General features: G+C 39.8%; 2 protein-coding genes and 1 long non-coding RNA gene across 4 annotated transcripts in view; 1 reads left to right on the plus strand and 2 right to left on the minus strand.

Annotated features, from left to right (window-relative positions):
- Window positions 1-1,267: 1,267 nt before the first annotated feature.
- On the minus strand, window positions 1,268-6,377 carry TM2D2 (TM2 domain containing 2). The gene is made up of 4 exons (XM_060653523.3): window positions 6,017-6,377; window positions 5,145-5,232; window positions 3,400-3,515; window positions 1,268-1,990 (listed from the first exon to the last, which is right to left on the minus strand). Exons 1-4 carry the CDS (start codon window positions 6,241-6,243, stop codon window positions 1,777-1,779), a joined length of 645 nt encoding a protein of 214 aa, XP_060509506.1. The 5' UTR covers window positions 6,244-6,377; the 3' UTR covers window positions 1,268-1,776.
- LOC145715448 (uncharacterized) lies at window positions 2,333-3,392 on the minus strand. Its single transcript, XR_014137630.1, has 2 exons — window positions 3,237-3,392; window positions 2,333-3,018 (listed from the first exon to the last, which is right to left on the minus strand). It is a non-coding gene; the product is annotated as an uncharacterized LOC145715448 (long non-coding RNA).
- A 234-nt stretch (window positions 6,378-6,611) lies between the features above and the next one.
- ADAM9 (ADAM metallopeptidase domain 9) overlaps window positions 6,612-17,187 on the plus strand; it is a 145,100-nt gene continuing 134,524 nt past the window's right edge. Inside the window, exons 1-2 of one of the 2 annotated variants that reach the window (XR_013555062.1) lie at window positions 6,612-6,940; window positions 16,748-16,845. Coding sequence is in view for 1 of the 2 variants with exons in the window: in XM_078445536.1 (XP_078301662.1) it covers window positions 6,844-6,940; window positions 16,748-16,845 (195 nt within the window). In the remaining variant the exon portion in view is untranslated. The remainder of the gene's footprint in view (window positions 6,941-16,747; window positions 16,846-17,187) is intronic. The other variant, XM_078445536.1, reaches the window with a different exon arrangement.

Below are 17,187 nucleotides of genomic sequence, written 5' to 3' on the forward strand. Positions count from 1 at the left end.
TCTGAAAGTTGCCAAAGTGTTGTTTTTAAAGAAAGTAGCTTTTGGTGGGGGTTTGTGAATATCCTGAGATTTTTTTTAAAAAGTGTGAGATGAGGCAGGACTTGTGGCTTAGAGTAGTATCTTATTTTTGGTAAGATTTTAATTTTAGTTTGTTTTCCAGATTTCTCTTAGTAGTTATTTTTTTTAATACAGTGTCTCCTTAAATTCTATGCAGAATTTTATGTTTATGTGCTTTTTTTCCTGGGGAGGGGGTCTAGTTTCTTTGTGACCTACAACAATTTAAAAAATACTATATACTTATAGTACAGAGACTATGAATAAGAATCTACCAATTATTACTATTGTAGACAACAAGGTTAAGGTCAATGTGGCACAGAACTTTCAAGACAGAATAATCTGTTTTAATTTTTCACAGTTGCGACCATTTAAGAATAGAAGTACAGTGAGCATATTTATCAGGGATAATAAAGCTGAAACTTTTAGAAAAGCTGATTCATAATGATGGAACATATCCAGAGTTTTTTTAAACTGTGATTCTTGGTCTTTAAGTCAACTATTATGGGACTAAACTTTGAGTACTTCTACCCTGATTGTTTCTAGAATTTATCCTGAATATCAGACTCTTAGTTTGTCCACAAAGTCCTCCTTTTACTTTATAGTTAGCAGTTCTTTTCAACTTAAATTGCAAAGGATGGGAACTAAGCTTTTAAAACCACTTATAATTCAGAACATTTCCTTTTATTCCCAGTGATTTGGGAATGCAAAAGCCTGGTTGTCTCTTTCCCTACTGACTACTATAGCCCACAGTGAGAGCTTCTGGAACCACACTTATTTTGACAGAATGTGTTCAGTTTCTCTTTGTCCCCATAAATCACACCCTAACTCTACCCAGTACTTAGTAATTCTGTCCTTTAAGCATCTGTTTTTCTTTCACCTTATCTTACATAATTGTGAAGAATAGTTTTACAGTTAAGTGTATGATATGTTTTTTACCAGCCTAAAACGTAGGCTCTCGAAACTAGTGAATAACTAATTTTTGGATAGGATAGCCAAGAGGATAGCTTAACCCAGACATGACTGATATTGTTGGGCTTTCAAAATATAATTGAAATGAAGAAATTATTGTACTGTATATACTGCCTCTGGGGCAAAATAGTGATGTTAACAGTAGGATTATTAACAGAGTGGTTCATTTTAAATGCCTAGCTTTTGGCAAAACAAACAGAATTTTGAGTCTCATTCTACCTACTGAAAGTACCAAACAGCATTCCAGGTTGGCATAATTTATTCTGCAATTTAAATTCAGAAAGTCAGAATTTCAGTATGTATTAAAATCCATGGCCATTTTACTTCTGCTGAAGATTTTCACGTTTCAGCTTCAGATCTCTTCTGCATGAAGATTTAGGGTCACAAAAGGCACAAGGTTCACTTGCTCATCTTGTTGGGTCCACTTGCTCCAAAGTATTAAAGATACAGCAATGTACAGAAATAAAGAGCACGCAAACCCCTCTGCAGCTTATAAGTTAGTCACTATCCTTTATATTTTGTACATGAGGAAAGGTACACACTTGATTCCCAAACACTGTTGGTTTGTCATTTCTAGTCTGCAAGGTAAAATTTGGGTTGAAAACCCGGAGTCCAGAGAAACCTTCCTAACCAAACCCATTCCCTCCAAAGAGGGAAAGTAATGGTCAGGTCTGGCATCAAGGAAGAGTTTTGAGCCTGGAGAGATCAATTCAGAAGACGTGCCTCTCTGGGCCATGACAGTTGCTCTTTTTAGTAAACAGTGCACCAATTGCTGCCATCACTTGGCATCAGCCCTCCAGTAATAAGCAAAATAAGGTCAACAAACCACCAAATCCCAAGTCCCCCAAGTGTCAACAGCTTCCCTACTGCTGTGCCAGTGTGTCCCAGACAGAAACGATCCACTCCAAAACATCCCAGGAAGAAAGAGTACAGTAAAGTGGTTATGAAGTAGTGTCCAGTATATCTAGACAGAAGGAATGAAAAGGAAGATGTTTACCACATGAAAATTAAAACATTTAATGATTAACGAACTTAACATAAGTGAAGAGATAGTGTAGCAGTTCCTCTGTAGCCTCGGATATACCTCTCCCCCCACGAAGAAAATCTCTAGTTGGTCTAGTGTTGTAAAAGAGCACTACCCGGGACCTATAGGAACAAATACGGATTTGGATTATACAAGAAACAGTGAAGCACATTTGCTCTGTAGACAGTCTGGTAGAGGGGAGTCTGGGCCCGCATCCTTCCCTGACACAGGCAGGCTCCTGAGGCTGCATTTCTGAATACAGTTCTCTAAAGAAGTGCTGTCGTGTTTCATCAGGTGAATACTGATCTCCGTATACCCTTCTGCTGTTTTGTGGCAACTAAAAGTGAGGTTTCTTCAATAAGGACTTGGGTCTTACATACTGCAATGACACTCAATTGCAGTTGCCCTAATATCACTAAACATCACAGACTCTTCATTAGCAAATGATGTACATTCTGTGCCTTCAAGCAAAATTTACAGAAATGACCCTAATTCTTTAAGATAAACTTATTTCAAGGAGAGAAACCCACACTTTTCATAATAAAACCTTTACTCCTGAAATACTAAGGCTATTTTCACAGGATTTATACCTATCATAAGAATTTTGGCACTAGATCATCTGGTCCAACTTCTTTATTCTGTAGGTTAGGGAGGGATTTAGTCTCTGGGCATCCAAAGGCACTTAGCTAGTTGATGAAAGAGACATTTAAAACTTCTGGCCTCTGGTCCAGGGTCCTCTCTGTTTATAACCACATTGCCCCTGTCCATGGATTATGCACAGTAGTAATCATGTTGCCCCTTTAACACTTTAAAAAAAAAATTTTTTAATATTTATTTATTTTTGAGAGAGACAGAGATAGAATGCGAGTGGGGGAGGGGCAGAGAGAGAGGGAGACACAGAATCCAAAGCAGGCTCCAGGCTCTGAGCTGTCAGCACAGAGCCCGATGTGGGGGCTCAAACTCATTGGCTGTGAGATCATGACCCGAGCCGAAGTCGGGCGCTCAACCAACTGAGCCACCCAGGCGCCCCTAATTAACACTTTTTAAAAAATGTTTTATTTATTTCTGAGACAGAGAGAGACAGAGCGAGTGGAAAAGGGGCAGAGAGAGGGAGACACAGAATCCAAAGCAGGCTCCAGGCTCCGAGCTGTCAGCACAGAGTCTGATGCAGGGCTTGAACTCAAACCGTGAGATCACTGACCTGAGCCGATGTCGGATGTCAGACGCTTAACTGACTGAGCCACCCAGGTGCCCCATTTAACACTTAAAAGAAAAAGTCACATCAAGAGATGACAAGAAAAACATCTGTACCTCTAATTACCAACCAAACCATTCAAAGTAACACTTACTTTATACAAGGTTTATTCTCTCGTAGGAAAGTCCTAGGACTGGCACATTCAATCCCATCTAGGGCCCGGCACTGGACTGAAGTGTGTTCCACGTCACTGTAGGCCTGACCACCAAACTGTGCCATAACAACCAAAACAAACAATCCAAATTCACCAAAGCAAGTAAATACAAAATATATCTTTATATTCATTAATAAAAGGTGACTCAGCACAATAATTATACTAACAAAGTTGGGGTAAAGCTGTGTTCAAGAGCAAGGAATTTAGTGATTCAAGGGGATTTTAAACTATTCCACCCTAATTGTGCATTGTTTTAAGTAAACTTTTTTTCTTCTTCTTTGTGACTGGCTTCTTTAATAATATAGTAAAAACCTTTACAATCAGTTTCATTAAATGCCATTTAGAACAGATGGACACAATGCTTTAATTATCCTATATTTACAGGAAAAAGAACATATTCTGGAGCGTTTGGAAATGGGTATTTAAAAAGTCAATGTGTATTAGAAGTCTGCTTTATATATTATAAATGAACATAATTAGGAAAAAACTCAGTATCAGCTGACTCAGAATTCTATTTAGGTCATGAATGTGTGATTATCAAATATCTACAGTACATTTTTTTATTAGTTTAAATTACAGCAAAAAAATTTCAGAACAGGACCTGTGTTACCATTTATGTAACTGAACTCTAGTAGAGAAAGCACAGCTGTACGTTCTCCCCTGGCACCTTATTAAGTACTTCACTAGTTTTCACTGGAGCATCCTCAAAGGGAAGGGACTTGGAAATCATACCTTCCCTGGGATTCAGGTGCCTGAGTACTGGTTCTCTAGGACTTCTGGGGAAAGTAGCAGTTTGAGTGCCTTCACGGGATCAACTCAGTTTTTAATTAAAATGGGCAAAAGTAAGTGATCTCTATATAATGCTAACTCAAACCTTCATTGATAATTATCAATAGAACAAGATCTCATTGTATTGAAAATACTTCTTTACACATGATTGCAGTAAGAGTTGCTTTTTTGGTCTTACTACTTTCAGGTTTATTCCTTTGTCTCCGATTTAGTATAAACAATGTTTTCCCATAACTCTTATACCTGACTGAATCTTGACTTGCATTATGCTGCATAATACGAGGGGAAGGTACATGAACTTGACTGGTTTTGGGGACACTAAGTTGGATGTTATTAATGGAAATGAATGGCTTTTTTCCATCAAGAGGCCACTGTTACCAAAGGCCTCTCCTTGAATACTATAACCTCCTACAAAGGCATATACTGATAGACCCCATCTATTTCCTAAGAAAACAGGAAGTAGATGGCAACTGCTTGCCTGGTGAAAAAAACGATCACTGCCCCAAATGCATGTGTAATAAAGATACAGCTCAATCCATTATTGGTTTTAGAAAGTGCATAAACCTTTCTTTTGCTCTTTCAGCCAAGTGCACACTTGAAAGATAATGAGGAGGTTACATAATAGCTTTCTATCAGTCAATCTCAATGGCCCAAAGAATCAAAGACAGGTTAGTCTGTGCACCTGGGTAGTTTTGGCACAGACACTGCTTCTTCCTGAGGAAGTGAAATGTCATGTTCAGTTAATGACCCTGGCCATGATGGAAATTTCCAGTAAGTCATTCTAATAGAGTCTACAAAAAGGTAACTTCATACCCCTATACTTTTATTATAACAGCATTTACCTAGTACTATTTCTCTATGGAAGAGTTTGCTTATAAAACAAAATAAAAACCCACCTTGAGACAACCATAACCGAGTTCCTGGGATGCAGTTGCATTTCCAACATGATCCACTGGGTCGTCACATTCTATAAATTCATCAGGTCTGTAAATCACCAGTAAGATCATGATCACCATCTCATATGGTTTTTGCAAATGGCTGTTTATGTATATATAAACAAAACAAGCAAGAGACATTGCTTCAAGTTTTCTAGGGTTTAATTTCATTCTGACTGTACCCAAGAGTTGCTGTCAGTCAGACTGAAGAACAGCAGGTCAAACAGCCATCCTTTAACTGGGGGAAAGGGAGTGTTTCTGGTTGATTTCTACATGGATTCTACTTCTCCCAAGGCTTCCTCTTCCCTAGGCAAAGAGCCACAAGGCTATGGGAGCAAAATTGAAGCCAAAGGATTCCCAGTTCTCTTTTGCATTTCCCAAACGCCTTTTCTTATGGATTAAAAAGAGATGTTAAAAACTTGGTTCTGCAACAGGATATTGCTTTTTAAAAAAAGAAAGTGCCTTGTAGGCAAGGATAAGTAATTTACTCCATTTGTGCCTCAGTACCAGCACATACGACGGATTCTCCTTCAGTTAAAGGGAGCAGGATAGAGAAGGCACAACCTCGTACCCTTCTTCCGGAGGTTATATGAGGTCACTCCTTCCTAGTTTTCCTTTTTCGGGATCCCAAAGGATCTGCTACTGACACCCAAGGTTTTCCCCTGCACGGGTGAGAGGAGTGAGAAACCTGTCATGGTATTTACCTCCCGCGTGTTGACCATCAGGTCCTCAGGTGAAGAGGGTCTGAAAAAAAAAGCAGCCTCCCTTCCCCCCCAACCCCAACACCCATATATCCCTGGCCCCATCTCCACCTCGACGACTCGGTAGCTTACAGGTAAGAGCAAAGGATGACTGGAGACTGGGGGTCGCCATATTCCCAGCTCGGAGCGCCGGCGTAGCCCTCTGGGTGGGCGGCGCCAGCGGATGTGAGCTCGGGCTCGGCGGTAGCGTTGTGTGAGTGGCTCCGAGAGACACAGTGAAGCAGAAGTAGATTCCCCAGCAGCAAAGCCGCCTGGCCGCACAGAAGTAAGTAACTCACCGGGCAACCACCCAGCACCATCTTCCCGGGCCCAGTGGAAGAGACCCGACCTCAACAGCAAAGCTCGACCGGCACAGCCGACCCAAGGTAGTCCTGCCAGGTCAGGCCTCTCCGCGCGTAGCCCCACTGCTCGCCACCAAACAGCCAATGGGTGTGCTCCGCCCAATGCCCGCAAACCAATCAGAAAAGGCTGCGCAGCGGGCGGGGCTGCCCTTCGCTTTTCCTCAATTCCGCTTCTGGGTCTTGCGCTCCACCTCCGGGTACAATTAGGTCCTTCTACGCCCAAAGTAGGCGGGCCTGGAAGCGGAGGGGGAGGGGCATAAATGGTAGTGGGCGGGGCAGTTAGTGTGAATGGGCGGGGTAGGCTAGTGAGGGTTTTAGCGGCTGGGACAGAAATCCCCTTCTCCCGCCGGCGACTGGATTTTTCTTTACGTCAGCGTAGCGAGCGCGATGCCGGGAGCGAGCTCGGACTGGAGCCAAGTTGCGTCAGTGCCGAGCGCGTGCTCGTTCCAGGCGCGCGCATCTCGGCCAGCTCTGGGGCCCCGTCTGGGTTGGGAAATGATGGAGCACGCTGAGGCAGAAGCGACCGAGTGTTGAGTGGAACCTGCGGAATCTGCCGCGATGGGATCGGGTGCGGGCTCGCCCTTTGGGGTCCTCCGCTTCCGGTGGCTGCTGTTGTTTGGCCTGGTGGGCCCAGTCCTCGGTGGGGCTCGGCCAGGTGGGTGTCCGCCCCCCCCCCCCCCCCCCCCCCCCCCAGGGACCTCTGAGATTTCTGTTTCTAGGGCTGGGACGCTCGGAGTTACCCTGTGGTGTCTGGGAGCAGAGGGGCCTGGCTGGGGACTGGACCTGGGGTCGGGAGGCGGAGCCACTCCAGCTTGTGTGTGGACAGTACTCAGACCCGAAGCTCGGGGTCTGGCGCCCCAGACCCTTCTTGTCAGTATTCTCCTGCCTGGTTCCTCTTCCTCCGTCTCCTGGTCGGCGGAGCTTTTTGCATTGCGCCCCACCCCCATCTCGTCATAACTGGGTCCCCCAGACTCTCTTGGGACTTCTCTGGGACCTACTCTGACCTCAGGGAGTCGGCTGAAAGCTTTGGAGTCTGAGTGCGCGCCGAGGGTGTGTTCTTGTTTGAACTGCTTTGAGAAATGGAGCTTCGTTTTGCTTGTAGAGTTAATGTCACTCGGAAATAGACTGGGAGATGGAACTTTTGCTCCGGGTTATCATAATTTGAAATTTTGACGTTCTTTTTAATAGCGGAGTCCCTTGTAGGTTCACAGAGCTAAATTTAGTGATGGAATAAAGGGGGGTCGCCCATTTGTCTTGGGCCATTTTGTTGCTGTAGCAAAGAGTACTTCTTTTTGGAAGCGAGGTGCTGTGTTTGTATAGCCAAACAGTCTTTTATCTGTGGTTCATAATGTCTTAAATCCGTAAAAATAATCCCTGCTCTGCTTAACTCACGGGATTACCGTAAGAATTAAATCATTTATGTGAGATCGCCTTTGAATTGTGAAACTTCCCTTGAATATGTAAGGTATTTATACTGGAGATGCCCAGACATAGTGGAAACAAATTGCTAACACTCTAGCTTGTTTCTGGAAACAACTTCTTTGTTTATTTTGGCTCTTGCGTTAAATTATTGTTTGCATGGCTGTATTTCCTTTATTAGCCCTAAAGTATGGAGAATGAGGGTTTTTACTGAATCGTTGCCTTGAGAGTTGTGCAAAGGTGATGATAGAAGATTTCAATGTAGGACTGCTGACCTTCAGGAAATTAATTAAATTTTTTTCTTACTTTTTTTTTTCCCAATTAAGTAAATTTGCCCCATTGTTGGAATTTTGAAGCTCTAAATACTAAAACTTTATTGAATGGGAAGATACCATATCTTTTTTGGTTAAGACTGTTTCTGCTGTGCTTTTCTTAGATGGTTAACATTTATCAGTAGGTAAGGTGTAGTATATTACTCATCTGGAGTTTTAGTAATCCATGATTTTCAGTGTTTGCAAATGTAAATAGGACTATATATAGTATATGTTTATTTATATATAGTATATGTTTATTTATTTATTTTGAGAGAGAGAGCATGGGCAAGAGCGTGAGCACATGCGCACCCATGTGAGCAGAGGAGGGGCAGAGGGAGAGGGAGAGGGAGAGGGAATCCCAAGCAGGCTCTATCAGCTGTCAGCCTGGAGCCCAGCATGGTGCTTGATTCCATGAACGGTGAGATCATGACCTGAACCAAAATCAAGAGTTGGATACTTAACAAACTTAGCCACCCAGGTGCTCCAATATTAATGTATGTATTATTGCATACCTGCATATGGATGAATGGAATACCCTTATGGCTTTTAACTGTGGCTTTAACAATTTATGGCCAGTCCCTTCATTTAAGCATGGGTATACTTTCAAAATTTAGTAACATTTATTGAGCTCCTATGAACAACATGCTTAATGCTTATGGAGGGACAAAGGTGAGTAAATGTGCTAAGACTTTCTGGGCGATATATAAAATCTCGGGGGAGGTTTTATAGTGTAAGTGGTATTTGAACTCATGTACATTAGGGAATGTTCAAGGAAAAGGATATGAGTTCATTCTAAGAGGAAAAAACTTTTTACAAGAATATGGAAGGATGAAAGAACATGACTTGTTAGGGAATGATGAGAATGTCTGCAGGCAGTCTACATGAAAGGGAGGCTAGGAAGAAACTAAGATAAGTTAGTACCAGTTGGAGAGCGCCTTGTATTCATGCTAAGAGGTTTGGACTTTACCAAGAAGTTCTTTGGGCAAGAAGGGTTTCAAATATGGGTGTGACATAACTAGATTTGCGATTAAGATAACTGGCAAAGGCAGTAGAGGACAGAATATAGGAGGGAGAGACTGGAGGCTGTGAGAGACCATTTGAGAGGCCTTTGTAATAGTGTGCAGTGAGTCAACTCATGTTTCCCTAGGGGAATGTTCTTCCAAAATCAGCTGACTAAATTTTTGCAATACAGGATGTTTAAAACATGCACTGAAACATTTTCTGCTAATGAAGAATTTGAGGACTCAGTAAGTACCACCCACACATTAGTAACACTAAAAGCTAAACAGGCTTTGGTAGGATCATTTGTAACGTGTCAATGAGGAAATGCAGTATAAATTCCAAAGGGCTGACACTTACAGTAAACTTAAAAAAAAAACAAAACTGAGGCTGACAAAGGTAACTTTGTATCATTGTGAAAAAATAACAAAGGGAACTGGGTGTGAAACCTTTTCTGATTTTCTCTTTTAAGGTAGTAGTTATGATGCAGACCCTAGAATTTTTTTTTTTTTTTTTTTTTTTTTTTAAGACCAGCATTCTAAAGACGTTGAGTTTTAAAGCTTACTCATGGTGAATCACTATAAAACGAACTATGTAGTAAGAGCTTAAGTCCATACTCATTTCGTTTTTGGGTGCCAGCAAATTATTTGAATTTGATATCTTTGCTGTATCGGAGAATGCAGTCTTCTAAATTTAAAGATAGTCTGATTTTCCAACTTTAAGTAAAAAATAAAACTCTTATAATTAAAATATATACAAAACAAGTTGCCGGGTTCAAAATAGTTTTCAAAAAGAATTTTGAATTTTATCTTACCAAAGTTGGCTTTATATCTGCTTTTTGTTAAAAATCCTGGTTTATTAGAAAATTTCCCCAAATATGCAAGCCCTAAGTAATTGAAAGCTTTTTCTTGGAATATGCACAAGCACTCATACATGACATAACTATAGCCTCATGGTATTTTTCTCCCCCTTTGATACGTAGTATATCTCAGAATTTTGGAGTTATGCCATAGAGTCAGTGCTATAGGACTGCCTCATAAATAAATCTAATTGTATGGTCTTGTTTGTATATTGAGAGATTATTCTAGTTTCTTTTACATTTTGTGGCATTGTTATTTTAGTCTAGTCATTTTTCTGAAGTGATCCTGCATGAGATACTGCTTGAATCAACCTTTTAAGAGCGAGTTAAGAAACCTGAGAAGTTCACTTAATTTGGTCAGGTTTAAAAATTTTTTTAAACATTTATTTATTATTGAGAGACAGAAAGACACAGAGCATGAGCCGGGGAGTGGCAGAGAAAGGGGGAGACACAGAATCCGAAGCAGGTTCCAGGCTCTGAGCTGTCAGCACAGAGCCCGATGCGGGGCTCGAACCCACGAACCTCGAGGTCATGACCTGAGCCGATGTCAGACGTTTAACCAACTGAGGCACCCAGGTGCCCCAATTTGGTTAGTTTTTAAATCTGCCGTTGTTTTTGTATTTGTTTATATTTATCTTAAGGATTAGAGTATTTTAGTTTATAAGTAAGCGGTGCCACTGCCAGACATTTGTCATACTGTAGGACAAAATCCACTCCCAAATAAGGGAAATGCCTTTTTCCCATTGACACATTTCTCTTTTAATGAGGTTTTTACTCATTTTAGGAGGTTCCCCCCTTTCCTTTTTGTAGCTCCTTGAAACCCTCGTGCAAGTAGACCCCTGGAGAGCCTGTTCCATTGGCTTCATTGACACATTGGAATCCTGTTGTGAATAGAAGCTCTGATCCCAGCTACCTGAGAGGGTGGCTAAGCAGTGTACAGTACAACCATTCAATGAAATATAAGCATTGCCCACATGAAAAGATGCTCAATGTCACTCCTCATCAGGGAAATACCAATCAAAACCACACTGAGATACCACCCCACACCGGTAGAGTGGCTAAAATGAACAAATCAGGAGACTATAGATGCTGGAGAGGATGTGGAGAAACGGGAACCCTCTTGCACTGTTGGTGGGAATGCAAATTGGTGCAGCCACTCTGGAAAACAGTGTGGAGGTTCCTCAAAAAATTAAAAATAGATCTACCCTATGACCCAGCAATAGCACTGCTAGGAATTTACCCAAGGGATACAGGAGTGCTGATGCCTAGGGGCACTTGTACCCCAATGTTAATAGCAGCACTTTCAACAATAGCCAAATTATGGAAAGAGCCTAAATGTCCATCAACTGATGAATGGATAAAGAAATTGTGGTTTATATACACAATGGAGTACTATGTGGCAATGAGAAAGAATGAAATATGGCCCTTTGTAGCAACATGGATGGAACTGGAGAGTGTGATGCTAAATGAAATAAGCCATACAGAGAAAGACAGATACCATATGTTTTCCCTCTTATGTGGATCCTGAGAAACTTAACAGAAGACCATGGGGGAGGGGAAGGAAAAAAAAAGTTAGGGAGGGAGGCAAACCATAAGAGACTCTTAAAAACTGAGAACAATCTGAGGGTTGATGGGGGTGGGAGGGAGAGGAGGGTGGGTGATGGGTATTCAGGAGGGCACCTATTGGGAGGAGCACTGGGTGTTGTATGGAAACCAATTTGACAATAAATTTCATATATAAAAAAAAAAGAAATATAGCATTGCCCCTAAAATGACAAATATATGGACCATGTGGATTTCTAGAAAATTGATATAAAAGATGTTAATCTTGAAAATAAAGCATAATTCAGGTTGTAGATGATAATTAACAATTAGGAAATCTATGTATGTATAGATATAAAGGTAAAAAGTCGTTTACTTAACCCTGTACCAGGGTAGGAAACATATGATCAATAAGATTATCATCCTTACTAGATATATCATCCTTTGTCTCAAAAAACTTAAATTCCTTGCTAGAGGAACTTAAGTTCTTGAGGGCATTAAATCTTATAAGTGGTTGGTGGTTTTCCCAAAGGGGCATTTTTTTTTTTTTAAGATTTTTTTTTTTAAGTTTATTTATTTTGAGAGAGAGAGAGAGTGAGTGAGCAGGAGGGGCAGAAAGAGAAGGGGAGAGAGAATACCAAGCAGGCTCTGCACAGTCAGCACAGAGCCCATTGCGGGGCTGGAACTTACAAACCATGAGATCATAACCTGAGCCAAAACCAAGAGTTGCACAGTTAACCCACTGAGCCACCCAGGTGCCCCTGTTTATTTTTAATGTGAAGACAAGTAAATGTGGAAAGAAATTACAACACTCAAAAAATGTAAAAAGGTAGGACATAGCAGTGGCAATTATAATTTTTAAAATATAGTTATTAATATATGATATATATCATATATATGTACACACTTGGGATTGACCTTTTGAATGAGATGGAAATATGTGGCTCAAAATAACAGCGTTTTATGGATCTAATTACAATAATTTCTTTTCAAGAAATAATTTGGGCAACAGAATTATTTTGTTTGTACTATATGTGGCACTTGGGTTTATCTTCTACAGTGAAAATACTTAAAGGTGGCTGTTTGTTTATATAATAGGCAGGAAGGAAAGGAGAAAAGCCCATGTTTGTTTGCTTTGCAATTAAGTACAATTCTTTTAACTTGTTGCCCTCTACTACAGTTACTATTATGAAACATAGACTTTCTCCAAAACAGAGTTCATAGAAAGATCTAAGGAGTTAGAGGAAGAAAAGTGCAACTAACATCCTTTCTTTTCTTTCACTAAGTTTAAGACTCTTTAAGTTTCATGTTTCAGCTCTTATTTTTGTCTCTAGCCCATGTTTCCCGGTAATGTGGTTTTTGACAGTGTGCTTATTTGTCAAATTCTAAAATAACAAATTTGTATTCTCCATCTAGTTGATTGTATTGAGGTTTGTATTTTCATTGTGAACTATATCTTTATAACCAGTGATTTTCAACTGGGGGCAGTTTTGCCCACAGAAAGCATGTGGGGGATATTTTTAGCTGTCACACTGTTGGTTCTTCTGGCATCTGGTGGGTAGAGGCCATGAATGCTACTAAACATCCTACATTGCACAAGGCAGCCCCCCACAGCAGTGAATTTTCTGGTCCCAAATGTCAGCAGTGATGAGGTTGAAGCTTTATACAAATAATGTTCATATACTTACTTTATAGTAACATGGGGAACATATTGTTTTGGCATATTGGCAACCCTGAGAAGGTTGCTTCTATTTGGAATTAAAAAAAAAAAAAAGAGAGAAAGGAATTTGGGAAAAAATATGTGCAATTTCTTATGATGTTCTGGAACGCCTTATGGGACTCAGAAAGATCCTTGGATTTTAAAACCAAGAAGTCAGTATTGGAATAATGGCTCCACATACAGAAGTTTTTTTTGGTTGCTAAAATTTTGAAAGTCTTATTAAAAATAAAGGATAATTGTGGTGCTGTTTTTTTGTTTTTTTTCCTATCAAGAATTATATTTTAAAATGAAAAGGACAGAAAGAATGTTACTTTCCTATACTGGATTGTTATTCTTTGCTAACAGTCTTGGTAGAAGATCATAGTTTCAGACCTGGCCTGAAGCTAGCTGTATGACATTTTAAAGTCATTTAACCTGTTTGAAATTGAAAGCTCTTTAAATTATCTGCCTGCCCATTTGTAGTTCTGAGATGTTTCTTTTTCTCTGTTATGTTTCTTCTGAGTTGTAATGAGAAAACTTCAGTTGCATATTGTTTAACAGTTGCCTGAGCCTCTTAGCATATGTATTCTTGCCTATAACGATTTACTTTCAAAAGGTTTTATTTTGAAATCATTCTAGAGTCAGAGGAAGTTGCAAATAAATGTACACAATGATTTACTTTTTGTCACACAGAGCTTCTAATTTATTTTACTCACTAAAATAATTTTATTCCTGCCGACTGTTCGTGCCACTGAAACTTGCAGAAAAACTCAGAACCCTCTCAGAGCACCAATGGCAATAACCCATTTCTCTAGTCCAGCTTGCAGGTGGCTGCATGTGATCAGGAAGTCAAAAGCCACAAGCTTGTAACAAGCTCCAGGACCCAATTTACAGCCTGTGTGCTCCTGTAAACACCAGGCCAGTTAGAGCCAACTGGACCTAGCTCTGACCTGTCACTGACTTTTCTCCTCAATGTAATGCTAAAAATTTAACTTAACATGCAAATGAAACATACCACGTATGAAGTATGGTCTGTCAACTACCTGTGGGCCCAACTTTCTGTATTTTCCTGCTCCTATGTGCTAAGATGTCACCTCTTTCCTGCCTCAGCCCCTTTAAAAACTTTCCCTGGACATTTTTCAGGGAGCTAGCCCAAGGATACTTTGCCTTGTGTTCCCTGCCTTTTGCTCCTGCAGAAGCCCCTGATAAAAGCCTTGCTTGAAACTCCTGTTCAGCCTCTTGTCAATTTCTTTCTTCTTCTTTTTTTAAATGTTTATTTATTTATTTTAAGAGAGAGTGAGAGGGGCAGAGAGAGAAGGAGAGAGAGAATCCCAAGCAGGCTCCATGCTGTCAACACAGAGTCCGATATGAGGCTCCATTCCATGAACTGTGAGATCTTGACCTGAGCCGAAACCAAGAGTCAGATTGAGCCACCCAGGCTCCCCGCCTCCCCCCTTGTCAGTTTCTGTTGGCTAGAGAGCACAAGGGTCTGGTTCTGTTAACAATACCACTTCTAGAGTGACTGACTGTCCTAGTAGTTGAACAGATTAACATGATCCAGAGTGAAATTATTAAGGATGATATTGAAACTTGTATTTTTAGGAATTAAAAAAAAACCCCAGAAGTCATTGAAAGGTTTATTCTGGGTGAGGAAGTAGTCCTGTACCTCAATTAACGTGGATGGGATTAAGGATGTTTCTAGCTAGTGATTTGAAGCCGGCATGTATTAAGGCCATGGATTTCTTTTGTCATGGTTCCCAATTAATAACTCCAAATATCTGAATGATATTTTATCATAGTATGTTATAAATATGCCTTGGATAAGCTCATGGTTGCTTTTGTGAGTATTGGAATCCATTTCTGGTGTTTTTATGTAATGGCTTGAATCCACATTTAGATAGTATATCATATTATAAAGACATAAGGTGTTTAAAGATGGGTAAAGAGTTTGAAAACTGTTAGTATTATATGTATTGTATTGGATAGAATACAATTTGTTTTTCTGTTGTATCTTTTAAAATCTCAAACTAGACAAGGTTATAGACATTTGTATATACAGTGTTATCTTGGAGAAAGCTATAAATACTTCATTTTCATTTGTATTTGAGAAATCTGAGGGACATAAACAATTAATGGGTAAATGAACACACAGGTTGGATTCAAGGAAGAGAGTGGGAGTAGGGAGACCAGGTAAGAAGGAATTGTAGTCTTCTTTCTAAGGTGTGGGGTTAGTAAGGCTGATGAAAAGGAAGGAGCTTTGGGAGATGCTAGATAATTAGTACTTTATTTTCTTTTATTAAAAAAAAATTTTTTTTTTAACGTTTATTTATTTTTGAGACAGAGAGAGACAGAGCATGAACAGGGGAGGGGCAGAGAGAGAGGGAGACACAGAATCTGAAACAGGCTCCAGGCTCTGAGCTGTCAGCACAGAGCCTGATGCAGGGCTCGAACTCACGAACCATGAGATCATGACCTGAGCCGAAGTCAGACCCTTAACCAACTGAGTCACCCAGGTGCCCCTATAAGGCTCTTTAAATTATAAGGCTCTTTCACCCTTCCACCCCCCCTTTTTGGGCATTTGTTGAAGAAATTCCACTTAATGAAATTGTTTCATACATTGATCTACTGAGTGAAGAATGTGACTATTCTTGCATTAGTCTTCCTGTTTGTATATGCTAGACTGAAGCCTCCTCATACTGGATGTGGTTTAGGTACATATGAACATACAGAGACAAGGAATTTTCATCCATGGTCCTTAGGTGTAACCATCTACTTCATTAAATTCACTGAAAAAAATTGACATGCCATCAGATATTATGTTGGATGTATTGAGAGACTTTGTTTCAGACTCCAGTAAGAGAAGTCTTCTAAGGAATTTGGGAAATTTTGGTTATACTCAATTTTTGCTCAAGTGATGACTTTAGAACCCAACCTCCACTTAGATATGATTCTACTGTGCAGTAAACTGAACAGGATTGGAATTGGGAGTAAGGCTGCATGATGGTTTTGAGTTCTTCACTGTTAATAAATTTTATCACAAGTTTTAGTTTTTAGGACAGATTTGTGGCAGTAATTTCATTTGAGATAATTGCTGCATTGTTAAGTGTGTATTTATTAGAGTTAATCCATCAGACATTGAAAGCAACTTTTCCCTCTAATTGTCCTGGTCTGTTTCATAGGTATTCCAATACTGTCTCGGGATTTCATTTGTGTTGGATGAAGGTGGAAAATGGGAGATGAGTGAGTGGGCTAGGCTCCAGATGCTTTCCTTCTATTTTCCCACCAAAGCACTTTTTTTTTTCTTGTGTCTATACCTTAAGATTTCTTTTAAGAAAAAGAGTTAATAGCAAACAATTGTTTGAAAATTATTGCTGTGTATGCACTGTGAAGACTTACATCATTTTTTAGGGAATATATTTTTCCCCTTCATACTTATCAGGTATATTGCTATTTTTTGTATAAAATTATATGGTGTATATGTACACACATACACACACAGGTATATATGTGAAGGTCACGTGATTTTTTTTGTGATTTGGACATAAAGCTTTTGATTTCCATTACATTTTGGTACCATTTAATTTTTCAGGTTCATTTGTTATATAATTTTTGTTTTTCCCTTTTCTGTAGGTTTTCAACAGACCTCACATCTCTCTTCTTATGAAATTATAACTCCTTGGAGATTAACTAGAGAACGAAGAGAAGCCCCTAGGCCCTTTTCAGAACAGGCAAGTTATCTCTTAAGAAATATGTATGTGTTAAAATTTTTTTTTTAAAGATAGGTGTGTTATTTTCAGTAGGTATTGGTTCAGTGAGTAGTGTTGGCCAGTGATTAGTGTACCACCATACATATGGCACTGATATCTGTTGGCCATTACTCTACTTAAAGTGATATATTGATCCTTAGTAGTTTCTTATTTTTTTTAAGACAAATGGTCAACTTGAAACATAACAGAATGAAATAGTCAGTTAAATAAAATTCTATGACCAGTTTAGGATGCTGATTATATAGATTTTTTAAAAGTGTTTTTTAATTTATTTTTGAGAGAGAGAGCGTGAGCAGGGAGGGG

The sequence above is a fragment of the Panthera onca genome, chromosome B1 (assembly GCF_046562875.1).
Source record: "Panthera onca isolate mPanOnc1 chromosome B1, mPanOnc1 haplotype 2, whole genome shotgun sequence".
Classification (NCBI taxonomy): Eukaryota; Metazoa; Chordata; class Mammalia; order Carnivora; family Felidae; genus Panthera; species Panthera onca.

What these genes read in the sequence shown, in the direction of transcription:
- TM2D2 (XM_060653523.3), bottom strand. Translation starts at nt 6,243, where the DNA reads ATGGTGCTGGGTGGTTGCCCGGTGAGTTACTTACTTCTGTGCGGCCAG. An exon ending in GTCATCCTTTGCTCTTACCT is followed by an intron (nt 5,233 to 6,016) that starts GTAAGCTACCGA and finishes GGTGATTTACAG; the next exon opens with ACCTGATGAATTTATAGAAT. An exon ending in GAGAATAAACCTTGTATAAA is followed by an intron (nt 1,991 to 3,399) that starts GTAAGTGTTACT and finishes CCTTCTGTCTAG; the next exon opens with ATATACTGGACACTACTTCA.